The 15572-nt window shown below is 36.8% G+C and overlaps 1 protein-coding gene across 1 annotated transcript; it reads right to left on the bottom strand.

Annotated features, from left to right (window-relative positions):
- Positions 1 to 2387: 2387 nt before the first annotated feature.
- LOC142377896 (tubby-related protein 1-like) lies at positions 2388 to 6022 on the bottom strand. Its single transcript, XM_075462233.1, has 9 exons — positions 5977 to 6022; positions 5583 to 5771; positions 5429 to 5511; positions 5131 to 5295; positions 4303 to 4415; positions 4108 to 4216; positions 3920 to 4018; positions 2814 to 2985; positions 2388 to 2521 (listed from the first exon to the last, which is right to left on the bottom strand). The coding sequence occupies exons 1-9, from the start codon at positions 6020 to 6022 to the stop codon at positions 2388 to 2390; spliced, it is 1110 nt and encodes a 369-aa protein (XP_075318348.1).
- Positions 6023 to 15572: the final 9550 nt, after the last annotated feature.

The following is a 15572-nucleotide window of genomic DNA, read 5'->3' as shown; positions in this document are numbered from 1 at the left end:
GATGAGTTTCTGGCTAAACAAAACAGAGATTTAGACAAATCTGAAGTTAAAATGACTTCCACGATGTAATGTAGGTATGAGTGTTTCTCCCCTGAGAGCATCTATGTCAGAGATGAGTCATTCAATTTTCCCTTTTGTGATGTTTATATTTCTACTCTGTGCAACTAAACACTGACAAACACTTGGATTTTAAATTTCATGTCCTCCAAATGAGTGATAATTCAAGTCAGATAGTAAAATATAAAAGTCAAAGAAAGGAAGATAATATTTTTCATTTGAAACAAGGTCCATTACTGTTGCTTAAAATCAAAGCGAGGTGAAGTCGTCACACTCAGTATAGATTTTAAAGCTGCTTAAAGACACAAAACACAAACTTCATTGCAGGGATTTTACATTTAATGAAATATTTTTCTTTTACTGAACCAATAGTTACACTTAAATTAAGTAGATTAAGTAGTTTCCTATAGTAGATCATAATCTTGTCCACAACACAGCACCATGTGTTTGTAACCTGTAACAGAGCCATGTAACCCAAATATTCAAAGAAAATAAAGATAAATATAACACCGTCTTCATTGTATAATTTGGTTTCATATTTCATAGCCTGCCTTGAAATTTTATGTAACTGTTCACTTGCAGATTTACTTATCAGTTAAATGCAATAACTTATACTCATTGTGCTTTATGCACTGTACATTGTAAACATACACTCTCACTGCAATTATTCAAAAGATTACACAAAAAAATATGCTTCAACTACTGGCAAGTGTGTCTCACAGCCCAAATCATCGAAACACACATTTACATCCAGCAACAGCTCCTTCTGTTGGACAACAACATGGTTGCAATATTTTAAGATTACCCCTGTGTCCACCACGGGCACATAAGAGCACACACACTTTACACATACATGGTGTGAAAGTGATAAACTTCAACTCTATTATTTTGGCAGTTGTTTAGCTTCAAGTCTTGTACCAAAAACAGATAATGGTGGAGGTGGGTCAGGGGTTGTGGTTATGGGGGGGGGGAAGACGACGACGACGCACACTCACCTTACTGGATCTGTTCAAGAAGAGCCGCCAGCTTTGGGCTTCATTTATTCTGCGAGTTTGAACAACTGCCTGAGCAGGTTCAGGCAGAATACACACCTCTCACTTACTCCAAAGGCCCTTAGTTCAAACAGGTTTTGCATCCTGAGAGAAGCGCCTCTCGACATGTCAGGCAACTGCTGAAGAAGAGCGTGGGTGTCTCTAAAACCTACAACTGGAATCTGTCTGATTATCTGCCAGCTGCCTGCTCACAGCAGATGATTCAGTCGTAAAACATACTTTAAAGCTGCCGTGACACATACAAAAAAAACCTTGTGGATGGGATTTTACCTATATGAAAAATATATTTATACAATACAGATCAACATAACTTAAATTTAATTCAAATGCATTTATACAATAAGCACAGAAATGCAACAAAGGCAATGTTCAGGAATGGACATGAATTTTACAAAATTCTGACCAAAATCATGTAAATAGAAAAACCTAAACAAACTCAAATCAGACTAAGTTATCTGAAATGGGCACATAACTAGACTGAATCATCACACGTGAAGAACAATACCTAAAACTAAAACACTTCTTTCAATATGTTACACTTCTTCTACGCATGTCACTTTAAGAATACCTGACACTTGAAATTGTTTCCCTACATTTGGAGAGTCCATTGAATAAGACAGCTGTTATAAGCTTCACATAAATATAATACGATTAGTTATGCTTTCAGAGTAACAGTGTAGCGGCATGGTTAAACAGCACAAGTCAAAATAAAACCAGATTTTTGCCATAAAGAAAACAGGTGTTCTCGAGATGACTTGCATTTTCGATGTGTCTGCATTTCACAATCAAATGTGACACAAGAAAAATGGAGAAGTTTTGAATTCGGACCTACACAGGAACACATTACATTACAGAATAACAAAGTAAAAACATGAGGTCAAACATCTTTTGATGTCGACATTCTATCAACACCTTCATCACTGAGGTTTACCATCATCCCTTATAAACCTCACAACTCTCCACTGACTGGAGTCCTTTGGAGTCCTTTGTGCTGTTTTGTGGTTCACACAAATTCAGATTTTTCCATTAAAAATAGAAAATACAACTCTCCTGTGCCATGCCGTGCAAAATCAGATGATACCATTAGAGTGAATTAGTTCCTTGAGCGGGCATCACTTGCTCATAAAACGGTATGGTTGAATTCAAGCAGCCATCGTTTGTTAGCCCCAACAAACACAGGGAGTGTTGGCGAGTCTAAAGAGATGAGTCGGTCTGATGTTTGCGAGCGCTTGTTGCGTTTCCGGTTTCAGTCTTAGTAAACAGCTGAAGACCTTTGTTTTATTCACAAGCAATTTTTCCATCAAAGCTGGAGAGTGCCATGGCAAAGGCCTGCACGGCACACATGGGGTAGTTGTAGTCCAGCGTGAAAATGTCATCAGCTATTCGTCCAAACTGCATCACGATGTAGTCCACTGGAAAAAGAAAAGAAATGTTTGGAGGCAGTAATAGGTAGGGAGATACATATATTTACTCAAAAGTGCTTAATGAGAAGCTGATTGTTCAGTATTGTTCATTATTTAAATTTTGTCACTGTCAGACAAAACCTTAGAGAAAGTACATCCAAGTAATCAATTTTTTCTATCTAATTTCCTATTTGTTTTGTCAGCGAGATGCTTTGTATTCCATTGTCCGAACACATCGTCATGTAATTGTGAAGAAACAGGACTGAATCCCCCAATATACAGATAGATAAAGAGTACTCACAGTCTTTGTTATGAACTATCTGGAAGTTCTTGATGGAGGCCTGGGTGACTCTGCCATTGAAGTTCAGCACATGAGACGCTGTGTCTTCATTCCACACAGGCGTCTTGTTGCGAAGCTCAATCATATTATCCATTCTTCTATTCTGGTACCTTATCAACAAGCCGTCACTATCCTGTGCACAATTGGCAAAACAAAAGTCAGTGAACACCAACAAAGAGTAATATGATTTTACCCACCGGCCTTGTGTTGCTCTCGTAGTTAACAGGCCAGAAATCAAGAGGTAAGCATGCAGGTACATATTGTTGGCACTGTGAGTTTAGGGTGGAGAAACTGATCTTTTACATTCCGACAATGAAGCATAAAAATGAGCTGCTATGTAAATGTAATGTATTGTAAATGTTCATATTATTCCCCTTGAAATATACAATATCCTTGCCACAAGAGGGACCATCCCTCATTCATTCAGCTTTGCAATTCCCCACATGTATGTGTGATGGTCACTCCAAAATCTTTGGGTCATGTTTCTGCTTGCTGTGAATCTGGGTCCTGCTGCAGGAACCAACATCTTTTCAGTTTCTGTTTTTTATGTAAATGCATGGCATTAACGGAATGGTTAGTGCCATGCATAAGGGGATCTTGCTTTTGTTCTTCAGCTCAACATGTGTGGTTTTATCTGAAAATTTTCTTGGTTCTCGGGACTGTGGTAACTGCACACTGGAAGTGCTTTGATATCTTTTTATAGCCTTCCTTTGTTGGACCCAGTTGGCTTAATTTTCAGATCTTCAATCGGTTGTTCCCAGGGTTGTTAAGTGTTACCACAAGGCTTTACAAGTCAAAAATGTATTAACCTCCGGAACTGTCAGCTGATGACAATTACATAATGAGTTAATATAGTTGTGAGACTTTACAAGTAGTAGTAGCTGCCAAACTTTTACTCATGCCACAAAATGTTCTATACTTATAAAGTTCATAAAATAAAAAGTAACGCTGGATAACTTTCGATGGAAACGTAAAACATGTGACAAGCTGTTTGCATGTGATTGTATGTATTTCCCCTGCTTACTCGGTGTTGTCTGTTATTCTGCAGTATTAACAATGCCTCTTACATTTCTTGGCCTCAGTGGGACTCTCTCATTGTCCTTATTCATTCCTGGTATGACGACTGTCATCCTTCTTGGTCCTTTCATTCCTAAGACATTTGTTTCCTGAGGCGAGAAAAAAGCCAGTTCAGGATAAATGAAGGGGTATTCCAACAAAGTACTGCAGGTGAATGATGAGCTGGGAAATTACTTACATAGATGATGCCTGCTAATTCTTGCCGGGCATTGGACAGATCTGGAAGAGCTCTTTCTGGATTTAGAGCATTGTCAAATACGGTAAACTTAGTCCCCATTAAATTTGATCTGGGTAATGGAAACAGAGAATTAATTACAGCAAATTATTTTAATGGGTGAGCTGGTTTACTGCTTCTGAATAAAATGCAGCGTACCTCAGCTTTCCGACAAAGTTCTCACCGCCTCTTGATAAGTCTGTGGCATCGATGGAGATGAGGTAATTTGAAGTTGCGCTTTTCTTCCTTTTCCTCCCAGCTAAAAGGAACGTCTGCCAAGAAGAAGGACAAAGACGAGCAGACGTGTCATATTACAACAAACTGTTGTATGTTGATTATCCTGTTGATCCTGGTGTATATGATACTGTTAAATTATCTAAGCTGTAAAATCTGGTCTCCAGTACAGGATGAAAAAAGTGGACAGATTGGCTTGCTTGAGAGAAGACCAGAACAAGATGCTACTCATAAAAATCAAGCTGATGCCAAGATTTATCCAGCTGCTGTGTTTTTTTTCAAAGCCCTCCCCTGCTATCTTTTCTTAAGCACTATTACTGGCCCATCTGAAGAATAATTTAAGGCCTCACTTTGGTTAACATCGACTAACAGTTGCTATATATTACATAGGCAACAATCTAATAAGATTTTACTGCCAAAGAGATTTTGTGTCTTGGTCAACTAATAACAGGCCCAATCTCACTTCCTCACTTTGGTCCTAACCCTATATATTTCAGGCATAAGGTGCCCCATTTCTTTTGAGAATCAGTGGTCTTCAAGGCCTTCCGCCAAAGGGTTGAAAGCCTTACGTTCCATTAGATGCCCACTAATCTTTGATCTACAAAACAAATAGGGTACCAACCCCACAGTACCTGCAGGAATGGAGAATGGAGGGGTAATGTCAAGTGGTAGCACATTTTGTAACTTTCCATCACTGTGGAGAGGCTATTGCCACTTTGTATGAACTTCCAAACTTGGCAGGATGAAACTGACCTTTTTTTCATTGTCTAGATGAAGGTAATACAGAGGGTACAGGCTCTTATCCATCCCTCTCTGATCCCGAGTCACTCTGCATTTGACAGTCACACCCTGTGGAGCTGGCTGCATAACAAACTCCTCCAAGTCGTCAAATTCTATCTCAGGTGAAGGAGATCTCTCCTGGTCAAGAGCAATGAATAATAAGCACATTTTTACTACACAGCTAACTCAAAATTAGATCAAATATTCTCTTGCCTGTGTAACAGGACATGAAGTGGCTAAAATGTTCTAATTAGAAGGAGATTTGAGATACCTTTTTCTTCTTGCCTTTGCCCTTCTTCTTTTTAGACTTTTCTTCTTTTTCTGAATCAGACTCATCACTCTCTTCTGCCTTTCCTGAAGGAGACGACACATATGTTACATACTTGTCAGGCTCGAGCAGAGAAAGAGGTTTGTCGCAAACTTGCCTTTTTTCTTTGACTTCTTGTCTTTGTCCTTGTTTTTGTCTTTGTCCTTGTCTTTGTCCTTGTCTTTGTCCTTGTCTTTGTCCTTATCAGTCAATGTTTGAAACATGGATGCAGAACCAGAGGTGGATTTCTTTTTTGATTTGGTTGACTTTGTTTCTTCTTCACTGTCCTCACTGTCTGACTTGGCAGCTGCTCAGTAAACAAGGATTTTAGATGAATTCCATACATTTGGAAGAAATCGTATGCTACAAGGACTGTGCTGTACATCCATGCAAACAAAGTTTATTGTCTGTAAAAACAACAAATGTATTCTAAATTCAAGAAAGATCTGAGGTTTAATTTGAAGTACAATGAGACTAACCGTATACAGTTTAAAGATCGAGCATTTAATCACCTTTTTTTTTGCTTTTAGAGTCTTTGTCTCCATTTATCATGAACATTGAAGCTGGTTCTTTCTTCTTGTCCTTTTCCTTTTCCTTTTCCTTCGACTTGGACTTTTTTTCTTTCCCATCAGAATCTTTGTCCTCTGAGAAAAGAAAAACAAGTAGAAAAGAAAATGTTATCTATTGTAATGTAATCTTTTTTAAAAGTGATAAACTCGAGAATGGCTTGAGTGTACAGTGAGGAATGTAACCAATTTTTAAAAGCAAATAATAGGAAGCTCATTTCTTTAAGACAGAAGACTTGGAGAGCAGTGTGGAGTTGGTGCCAAACAAATCCAAACTCGAATGAATTAACTTACAAAACTGGAGAGTGAGACAGATGTTTGAAGCAGAACTAATTTTGAGCACTCTTGGTTTTGTGTGCACTCACTCTGACGTCTGTTCTCGCTGCTTCCTTAAGCTGTTTTGTCAGATTTTGACGGCTTGAGAATGTAAGACACATTCAGGCCTAGACAATGTTTGTTTTTCCATATATATATGACATATATATAAATATATGACATATTTCTATTTGTGTCATACTTTTTACAGTCTTTGAGAAAGATGTCATTCAAACGCACTTCAATGTCGACTGACATCACATGCATGTAATCTATTTCTGCTCTCAGCTTATGTTCACACGCAAAGATACAAGCTGGTAAACCTCACACTGCAAGACTTGGATGGAGAAGAATGCCAAATTCCTGGCTCAAATTAGTGGCATAGGTCTTGTGTCCTCAAAACACAGATTACACCCACGATATTGTCATCATTTGGTCCTAAATACTGTCATCACTTTTTCCCAAGACTTGCTCCACAATAGTGAATCTGTCCCAACATGAAATGTACTTTAGAAAGTTCTTGGATTAGTAGTATTGTTTTTAACTCTTTTACAGCATATTACAGTTCCTTGACAAAATCTTGCCATTTAAAGGTGAAGAGTGCAGCATTGGAAAAACTACTGGGTGTCAGTCTGGAGCAAACTGAAGGAAAATCACAAGTTAAATTTAACATGGAAGTAAAATTTCATTCTATCCAAAGGTTTAATATTAAACTGAAATAACCGCTTGTGGGCACCTGGGCATGTAGAAAAATCTGTGAACACAACACCACAATGCAGTTATATTTTTGGTTGATAAGATTAATGTCAAATTTCTGGCCATCGTCACTCTCAACTCTGTTCCAAGTCTCGAAGGAAATATCTGGGAATTTAGCTGCTCCTCTTTACTCAACAGCTTGTTGCTAACTGTGTCTGTTTCACTGTTTGAGGTTGAACTGATAGCATGCAGGTGAGTTCAGAGCTTTCAAACTGTTCTGTGGCACCTGAAAGCAACACTACAAGAGCAAAACTGTAGCGTTGACGGAAGGAAAACAAATATAACCACCGGGTTAAAAAAAAGAGGTATAAAATGCAGTTCAGATTTGACACGTTTTAAAGGCTCTGCTGATAATAACAATGGTTTTCGCTGCTTCAAGTGTTTTTATTAATTTAGTTAAATATATCAAAAAATAATATGGGGATTTTATGAATTGTAAATCATTATGAAATTTAAATGCACATTTAGATGATTGTGAAGGTCATAATGAATATTGTGTGCAAAGCATCATTCACTGTGGCTGGACCACCAGTGAAATGTTATCTGAACTTAAACTCTTGACATCAAGCTTTTGCTGAAGTGGAGAGACTTCTTATCCCTAACCCAAAATCCTTCTGTACTTCACCTAAATAAATAAAATTAACAAAAAGTAAAAGTATTTTGATTGTTTTAACATAGTAAGCTCAAGACAGATATGAAAAATTATACATTTCCAAGATTTAGAACTTCTTTCCAGGGCTGCCTGAGACCGAATGCAATGCTTTCCTTTACAGGGGGAGCAAAGAGCCACAAGCACAAGTTAACGCAGATTGTACTGAAATGACTGATGGCTGATGCAAGATGGAAGAGGGCGAATTTAGCTCAGAGGTAAAACTTCAGGAGATGTTCCAACCAGATATTAAAAATGACAATACTGAGGATTATATAATCAATTAATCATACTGAGGTAATATTTAGTGATAATTAGTTTTTAATCTGAGCTCTGATCGTTTATTTAAATTCAAGTCAAAAGACACGAAAAGTTGTAACTCTGAACAATGTGACAGTCTTGAAAAAATCTGGAGTTTCACGTAAATCAATGATTAGGGACATTAGTGGTGATGCTGTTTGGATAGATAAGTGAATACATAAAGGTACAGGTACATCGCATTTCAGGATTTTAGAATTCACGAACACTTATCAATTTGCATTAAACACAAAGTACAGCTGATGCAAATATAATTCAATATTAGACATAATTACTTATTTAGAAACATATTCATGAAATAAAATTTTGATCTGATAATGGCATTAGATAATTTGATGATTATTGACATTAGATGATTAATTACATTAGATAATGGCATTATAAACAATTCAGCCCCAGTGAAACATGACAAAAGAGAAGTCATAGCAATCTATCAAACATGAATGTGTGGTTGAAAATCTACGAAATTTCAAGTAATGCTAGACAAAAATGTTGTAGATATTAGTAAGATATTTTGCACAATATGGAATGAGATAATATCTACAACATTAAACGGCAATCAATGCACTAGTTGTTGGGTAATGTCTGCCCGTGTAAAGTAATAAATAGACCCGTGTTGCATGACTAACACTTGTTTACTAAAGCTAGCTGGGCTGAAAATACCCACATCCAAGTGGAAGCTAAGAATGACAACAATATGAACTAAAATAGTATTCAGTTTCATAATTCATTTATCCCTGATTTTCAGGTAGCATAGCAAATTCATTAATTGTGAAAGTTTTCCTCAATTTAAACACAATTTGCCCCAAAACTCCGATAAAAAGTGAAAGTGCAAGTTTAACAGACTAACAGACTATTGATGATTATTTGTCTATTCTTATTTCTAATGACATTTTCCACAGTTGATTAATTAAGTTTAAACTGCTGCCTTAACTGTTATATTTTGTTGCTCTTGCTGCCAACTCGGTATTTCCACTCACTCACCATTACACAATAGAATCATCTAAACCTCTTACAAACACTCTGGTCATATAACTGTTGTTTTAAGGACACAGTTAATGCCTTGGGTGGCACTGTGGGGAGGAGTTTAGCACTGTTGAATCACAGCAAGAAAATTCCAGGTTTCCGCTAACAGTCCAAAGAGATGTTGGGTTAATCTGTGACTCTTAACAGGCCGTAAGGGTCTGTCTTTCTGACTCCAGCCCCCCACAACTCTACAGGATGAAGATGGCATATGCTGTAAAGATTTTGATGGCAGCAGTAAAATACTTTCAGCAGAGATTAAGGTATTTCACTATATTTGGGATTAAAGTATGTGGCTTTTTAATGTATTTACCAGTAGTTTACTGTTTATTCACAAACATTTTGGTAAATCTACATAATTTGAAATACATAATATTACATTAATAGCTAACAAGTCAATATAACAAGAGTAATAATGAGTAATCTGATGGGTACATTTTCAATGCAGTCATCATGTCCATGCACTGACATAGTCCTCATCACTTTATGTCTCAAAGCCAGTGTGGTGTCGGACGAGATGTGAACTCTGCAGGTTAGTCTTACCTTTAGATTTAGATTTTTTCTCTTTGGCTGAACTTGCAGATAGAGAGCTATCCTTTGTTGTTTTTTTCTTTGTTTTCTTTTTAGGGGTATCCTCTTCGTCGTTATCATTGTCATCATCTGAGTCTGAACCTGAAGTAAAGTATAACATATTCATATCGTATACTATAAATGGATATTTTTGGGTTTTGTTTGGGGGTAGTATTGAGATTAAAGACTCACCTTTCTTCTTTTTTGGAGCACTTTTGGCTTTCTTTTTTGGCTCTTTTTCTTTTTCTTTTTCTTTTTCCTTTTCCGGTTCTCCTTTGTCTTTTTCTGGTTTCTTTTTCTTTACCTTCTTTCCATCTATAATGTTGACATTGAAGGACAGAAGTAACACTGTGTTAGATAACAGTACAAGTAGTAAAGTCAAGAGAAACATTCAAAATATCATAATTTGTCATCTCCTTTTTTTTTGGGGGGGGGCTTCTACAAATGCCTTACTTTGGGTAGTTGAACTGTCCTCTTCAACTACATCTTCACTTTTCTTGGTTTTTGTCTTTTTGGGTTTGGCCTCAGTTCCATTCAACTTGGCCTCAGTTGTGCCGTTAGCTTGCTCCTTCTTCTTTTTTGGCTTCGATGGATTTTCTTTTAAGATGAAACAGAAATTATAGTTTGATTTATGGATTTGTAAAGAAAAAACACGAGCACTGAGATGACAATAACTGTGTGGAATCAAAGCTAAAACAGATTAAATATCTTGAAAAATGTATTCAAAACAGTATCAATAACTCACCATTACAAAGTCAGAAATGAAGGAAAGCGAGCGGCAGGAGGAGAATAAAAGGAAGATAGAGAGAAATAATATCATCACTATTTCTACCATTTTAAAATGATTAATATACTAATTCTCCAATTGTGATTAAATAATCCAGATTAGATAATCCAGAATAATTTGATCTATTCTGTAAAAACACAGTCACGCGACAAAGCTGCATGTTGATGCGAGCACATACAAGGATGTGATGCACATAGATTTCTGCCCTCTAGAAGTGAATAATGCTTCACTATGTTTGATAATACCACACTGTAACACGCTCACACTTCCAAAAACAACAAGCTAACAGGTTTTGTAACCAGTTTATGTAAGTTTCTTTGTTGGCCAACCAATGAGTACCAAGAAGGAAACTTAAAATAAAAACATCAAAGTGAACACACCCAAGTCTTAGTTTTACCTTTACTTGTGATGGAAGACATAATCTCACGCTTTAAGTAACAATAACACCTGCTTAGAATCCTGAAAGCTTACAAAAAAGGAGCTAAAAGGTGTTGGAAATGAAAGGAAAATGTTTAAGATACATTTACTTAAAGTTTAATTATAATATAAATATGTAAAATAATATCAATATAACATTTTGTGTTCATTCAGTTCTTAACAATGTATCCACTTGTCACTCTAGATTTATGGTTTACAACATAAGCTTCTGTCAGAGTGAGTGTAGACACAGGCTTAAGGTAAAGTCCAAAGGGGTCCCTGAACCCACGACCCTTAGTCCTCTCAATATCATCTTTAGACAACGTCCAACAATATGTTCTTACAAGAACTTGCTGATGTGATATTTTCAGAATATAAGGATTTTTCCAAAATCTGTCAAATACCTGGACATCAGAAAAAACAGAACCCTCGTGCTTTCACTAAACAGCTCATAAGTGAGATTTCTATGACAGCTAAATCTTTGCACAAAAACAAAATGTCGCCGTCCAAGTCACAGGGAACGAGGTGAGTGTGATTGCAGCCGGCGGAAACAGTGGAGGTAATCCTATTAGATGCAGATCCTGGATCCATGGTCACCTATTTGTGTCCACAGAAAATCCAAACTCAGAGTAACGGGACTTCTAATGTAGTTGAACAATGTCCTATTCTAATGAGCTGTCAAGAGTTTGCTTAGATGATTATTTAAATGGCCATAATGATAATAATGAAAAAATACTTTTCTATCTTGTCTCTGACATATAACGTTTTAAATGGTTGGTTATTACCCTGATAAATGGATTCATTAAAAAAAAATACACTTGAGAAGCTCCTGTTGAAATCACTTTGTAAGCTGATATACACAGTGCATTACTTAATTGTTGCAATTCATTAAGAATAGTTAGATTTACTCCAACAGACTGATGGAACTATTATCCAATATGATCTCGGGCCATATCTGCTTGTATGTGAAGATAAAAAGGTTGATTCCGGTTGATTCCATGTTGACTTGTATGATGATAACAATAAAAACAGAATCTTAAAGTAAATACGTAGAAAAAAAAGACATAACAACGGGAAAACTTTTGCTGCTGCATTTCGTCTGGATGTCACTGCAATAGGCAGGTTTTGTGACTGCCTTAAGCTACTTGTGCATAGTTTTGGGGCTGTATTGTTAAGCAGATGAGCTCTAAAACGTTGAAGTGCAAATTAGAGCCAAGTACAAGGGTATATTGTGCCAGCATGGATGATTTCAAGGTTTTAAGTCATGCACAAACATTATCCCTGGTGGGTAACCCATCCCTTCAGTGGTTTTCCTCTCATATAGGCATAGGGCAGTGACCACAGACATGGACCAACAATTCATTTCTACATAGCCATTGCCCCAAATGCCTTAAGTTCAATGCTACCAAGTTTAGGTATTTCACATCAAACAGAAATTCAGAGACCAAAGAGGCCTCACAAATGCCCAGAGCTCCCACTCCAAACTTTGCATGGATAGTCCCAACAGATGATAATGTTATGCAAACAGCAAAAAGTTTCTCTTGTAATTTGTGGGATCTCATAGGTTCAACTCTTGAAGTACAATTTTATGTCAAATACAAGCAGTTAAATAATCAATGAAAACACATTTTTTAGAGAATAAAAGCGAATAAAATGTCCACAAAATCCCAACCTTCCTTTACCTTCTCTGCAGACATGGTGTATCCTCCAAATTCAGATGCTACTTTTCAAAGAAAAGTAGAAATTTTAAAAAAGCTGGGCTCTCAAGGGAGATGATGAAAGAATGAGAAAGCCCTGTACTCACTGCGTCTCCATCAGCAGAAAGTTGGTAATAGGATTTATGTGTAAAGCCATCTGCTCTGCAGAAACACGTCAACGGGAGAAACCAAGGGAGCCTTGGGAGGAGGGACAACACTCGTTTATCATAGCTGGTCATCTTTCAGGCAACTCATTTTCAAAGTTTTGAGTACAGGGTACTCATAAGAGTTCCAGCTCTTCTGAGTTGCTTACATTTCATCCACTAAACTGTATGGGTCCAGCAGCCAACAGCACATATGCTCACAGTTTCAAAAATATACTGAATATCATTAATTTCTATTTAGCTGTGCATATGACACCTGAAAGTATTTTATCTGCGCTCTTCACTTTTAAATTAATTAATTAATGATTATTTTTAATGGGTTTTTAAATTTTCTTTTTATCTTTATTTTTTATCTTTATTTTTTTTTTTATTATTATTATTTTTTAATGATTTTATTGCCTTCTTGTGTTTTTTATGTAGCTGTGAAGCACTTTGAATTGCCTTGTGTATGAATTGTGCTCTTTAAATGAAATTGCCTTGCCTTGCCTTGCCATTCAGCTCTACCTAGGCCTACAACTGTCGGACAAAACAAGAAGTCGAATCAATATCCTCGTGTGTCCTGCAGCACAAACATTGAAAAATAAATGTGATCATTTCAACAAAACCTTCCTTGTAAACTACAGAGGTCAGACTGTTATTTTGTTATCTAAATCACTTGGTTTTACATGTGTGATCTGAAAAATAGCTGCTGCAACAATGACTAAAAATATTTCCCAGAGCCAACCAGAAAAAGATCAATATATATATAATCTAATATATTAGAAGAGTAAAATAGCCAAAGTCAGTAAAAAAAAAAAAAAAAAGACTGAAAAACCAAATTTGTGGACTTTTTGCTTAGAAAGTGCAATATACTTCAAACGACTTGGCCAAAATACATTCTCCAAACCACGAGCTATCATCTTACTGCAATTCAGCTTTTATAAACATAATTAAAAAAACGACTAGTGCACAGAACAGGAAGTCTCGGGTCTCATATCCGTTACACTCGAAGCCTAAAAACTCTGCCTGACTGTCATCAGAGGAAAGCAAGTGGGCCCCATGTCTGAGACCATGGTTTATTTGAAGGAGGAAAATCTGGAGGCTCTCCTGCTCTGCATGAGCAGCCACAACATATAACAGAGAGGGATTACAAAATTCAGAAGGAGAGTTGCTTTGTTCTCTGATAAGGACTGCTACACTCAGATTGTTGTATATTAATGTTCTAAACCTCATATATTTGAAGATAATGTAAACAAATGTCACAAGCGGCCATAGACAGAAACTTCAGCTGTGTGAGACGTTATTCTTATTTCAACAGGTCATGTAAGATTTGGGAACTGAGCATAAGCAGGTCTGCATGACAGCAAGACAAAAAGCTTCCCAGCGGAAAGAGGGTGCGGTAAAGTACTTATACCCATTCAGAAAACCACAAAGCTTCATGTAGGATTAATGGAGGGCATAATATATATATATATATATATGTATATATATATATATATATACACACATATATATATATATGTATATATATATATAAGAGTTTGAAAGAAAAATTTTTTTGCTGAGAAAATTCCTAGGTGGCAGTGTTGGCATACTCTATCTATCTATCTATCTATCTATCTATCTATCTATCTATCTATCTATCTATCTATCTATCTATCTATCTATCTATCTATCTATCTATCTATCTATCTAGCAGTGTGATTGTCTCTATCAAGCTAGCAAGTGCCCACTTGGCTCCACAGAAACCCTGAAGCTCACATGAGAGGGAGTCACATGACCTAACTTCTAAGAGGATTTTAAACAAAGCAACAAGTTCCCCCATCCACCACCAAACAACCAGGATGCTCTAACCCTTCATCTGGGATTACTCTAATCAGGTGTTCACCATATGTGAGTATTTCTAGTTTTTCTCTCTCTACATAACATAACTGTAGGACTCTAAAAGAAATACATTTTAGTTAAATTTAAATGAAAAAATAAAACAATTCATGTCAAACTACAGTGTGTAGTTTTAGTTCAGGTGTCAGATCTGTCTATTTGTATCATGACACCAGAATCTAAGAGAGTAATAAACAACATCTTGAAGTCCTTTAGTTTAAATCCCAACAGGAAGTGGAGTAAAAGAGCAAAAGACCTCACATAAATATGTGTAAAATGCTTTTGTTGACTATATAAAACACAGTGCAGCAGTGTGAGTATAAAGAAGGGTCATGCAGGGAAGTCCATTTAGTCCTTTGCATTTGTTTACTTTATCATTATAAGTCCAAAAAGTTGTAAGACTATCATAAAGAAAGTGTGATTTCTGCAGTCGGCCACCAGATGCTGCTGTACCTGAGGAGACAAAAAAAAATGTGTGAGACAGCTGTAAGGCACCAGGGGGCACATGGAGATACGGTGACATAATTCATCCTTATATGCTTCATAAAATGACAGAATAAACCTCAACTACAATGGAAGATGTGTATCACAACAACAATGCACATTTGTTCATTAAACAGGACAATGTGCTTCCTTATCCTGCCCAGGTTCAATCTGTTGGAGATTGAACCTGAGAGCTCACAGAGGAGTGAAGTAATCACAGCTGCAGTGAGCAAGAACACGTGATGGGAAATAAAGACAGAAAATGTGTTTTGTAGTTCTATAAGACCAGACTCTGTTTTATCTGCATTGCCGTTCTGTTCATGCAGTCCAGACTAATGGCTTTGTTGGCATTTCTGCTTATGCTTGACAGTAACATGGCAGTTGGCAGGCAGCCTAAGGAAGGCCAGTGACCTCAAGGGAGCCGCAGTGAAGCCATCGTGATCTTAAAGAGACAGAAACCACGGTGCGTCTTCAGTCTGTTTTCATGTCATTTATGTTTTATT

This window comes from Odontesthes bonariensis, chromosome 3 (genome assembly GCF_027942865.1).
Source record: "Odontesthes bonariensis isolate fOdoBon6 chromosome 3, fOdoBon6.hap1, whole genome shotgun sequence".
Lineage (NCBI taxonomy): Eukaryota > Metazoa > Chordata > Actinopteri > Atheriniformes > Atherinopsidae > Odontesthes > Odontesthes bonariensis.
The sequence above is the reverse complement of the archived record's forward strand: the minus strand, read 5'-3'. Positions and strand labels throughout refer to the sequence as shown.

Excerpts from the sequence above, each read along its gene's own strand:
- LOC142377896 (XM_075462233.1), bottom strand. The coding sequence starts at position 6,022 with ATGTTCATGATAAATGGAGACAAAGACTCTAAAAGCAAAAAAAAAG. Across the intron at positions 4,416-5,130 it reads ATCTAGACAATGAAAAAAAG|ACGTTCCTTTTAGCTGGGAG; the intron begins GTCAGTTTCATC and ends TCTTCTTGGCAG. Across the intron at positions 4,019-4,107 it reads AATTAGCAGGCATCATCTAT|GAAACAAATGTCTTAGGAAT; the intron begins GTAAGTAATTTC and ends TTCTCGCCTCAG.